This window comes from Oncorhynchus masou, chromosome 17, assembly GCF_036934945.1.
Source record: "Oncorhynchus masou masou isolate Uvic2021 chromosome 17, UVic_Omas_1.1, whole genome shotgun sequence".
Classification (NCBI taxonomy): Eukaryota; Metazoa; Chordata; class Actinopteri; order Salmoniformes; family Salmonidae; genus Oncorhynchus; species Oncorhynchus masou.
Window position 1 is genome coordinate 3838358 of NC_088228.1, and position 1439 is coordinate 3839796.

The 1439-nt window shown below is 39.9% G+C and overlaps 1 protein-coding gene across 1 annotated transcript in view; it reads right to left on the reverse strand.

Annotated features, from left to right (window-relative positions):
- The window catches only part of LOC135558119 (protein APCDD1-like), a 24176-nt gene extending 23045 nt beyond the window's left edge, over positions 1–1131 (reverse strand). Inside the window, exon 1 of the mRNA XM_064991861.1 lies at positions 568–1131. Coding sequence (XP_064847933.1) covers positions 568–607 — 40 coding nt within the window. The 5' untranslated portion in view covers positions 608–1131. The remainder of the gene's footprint in view (positions 1–567) is intronic.
- Positions 1132–1439: the final 308 nt, after the last annotated feature.

The following is a 1439-nucleotide window of genomic DNA, read 5'->3' on the forward strand; positions in this document are numbered from 1 at the left end:
ATCACAACCGAACGTGATTGGGAATCCCATAGGGCGGCGCACAATTGGCCCAGCGTCGTCCGGGTTTTGGCCGGGGTTGTAGGCGGTCATTGTAAATAAGGCGGTCGTTGTAAATAAGAATTTGTTCTTAATTGACTTGCCTAGTTAAATAAAGGTTAAACAAAGGTTACACAAGACTATGGCCTAATGAGGTATAGTTTGGCCCTATATGGAGGGTCTATAACATCTAGTAATATACGGAGGGTCTATAACATCTAGTAATATACGGAGGGTCTATAACATCTACTAATATACGGAGGGTCTATAACATCTAGTAATATACGGAGGGTCTATAACATCTAGTAATAGTAATTGCGGAAACCAAATTGATGAACTAACATCATAATTATGTGTGCGTGCGCTTGTGCACACTATTGTTAAGGAGTGGATTTCATATGGACTCCAATTAAAAGTAATATTCAATTTAAAAAGGTACATTTCTATTTTACAGTTACTTGAAAAGTTAGAATTAGACAGCGAACACCATTATTATAAATTCAGTAAAACACATATTGTAATGTCTCTTACCGAAAACCGCAACGACGAGTAATACTACGGAAGGCCCCATTCCTGTAGACTTTGGGAACAGTGATGAGCCTGTTTCTATTGAGTGTTAATGCTCCTCAACGGCGCGTCCTCAGTCAATACTTAATGGAATCCAACATTCTGTGTCCATAATGTGGCTCAATGATATCCAGCAAACATCAGAGGATGTTGGAATAATGAGTTTAATTGTTATTAAACTGAATTTTCGGCAACGCAAGGAATCATTTCATTACGTGTTTGTACGGCTTCAAAGAACGAAGAAACGAACGTCCCGTACTCCGATCCATCTAAAGTTTAAGTGCGCCTCGTCTTCTATTACAAAACAAGAAATGTTCGACTCCAGAAGTTGGCGACATGTTTTTCTTTGTCTCCCCAAACTAAATAGAACAACGCGCTGCAACGGAATATAGACTTGTGGAGAGACGCTCGTGTTCCTGCAGCACCACGGAGAATCCCACTTTATTCTACCAGACTTGCTTCATTATGGTAATCTCTGCGTCGGAGTCGGAACCCCGTGCGTCGTCGTGTGTGTAGAGAGGAGAGCGCTAGCAGAAACCCCCCCGTCTCCATCCGATGAGTTTGTAGGGGCGGGCGGGTGGAGTGGATCCATGTGTATTCTAGGCTTGCCACATGATTCTAATCAACACTTTGATTTTTTGAAGAATAGGCAACAATTTATGCATATGCCTAACATACAAATGAATAGCGTCGTTTTCCCCCACGTTTTTCACGTTTATTTTTTACAAAAGTGTAAAGTCAACACAAATGCCTAATATATTATATGATTATATCATACAAATATTAAACACTTTTTGGAATTGATCAAAACTTTCCATAATATCCAACATAATCTT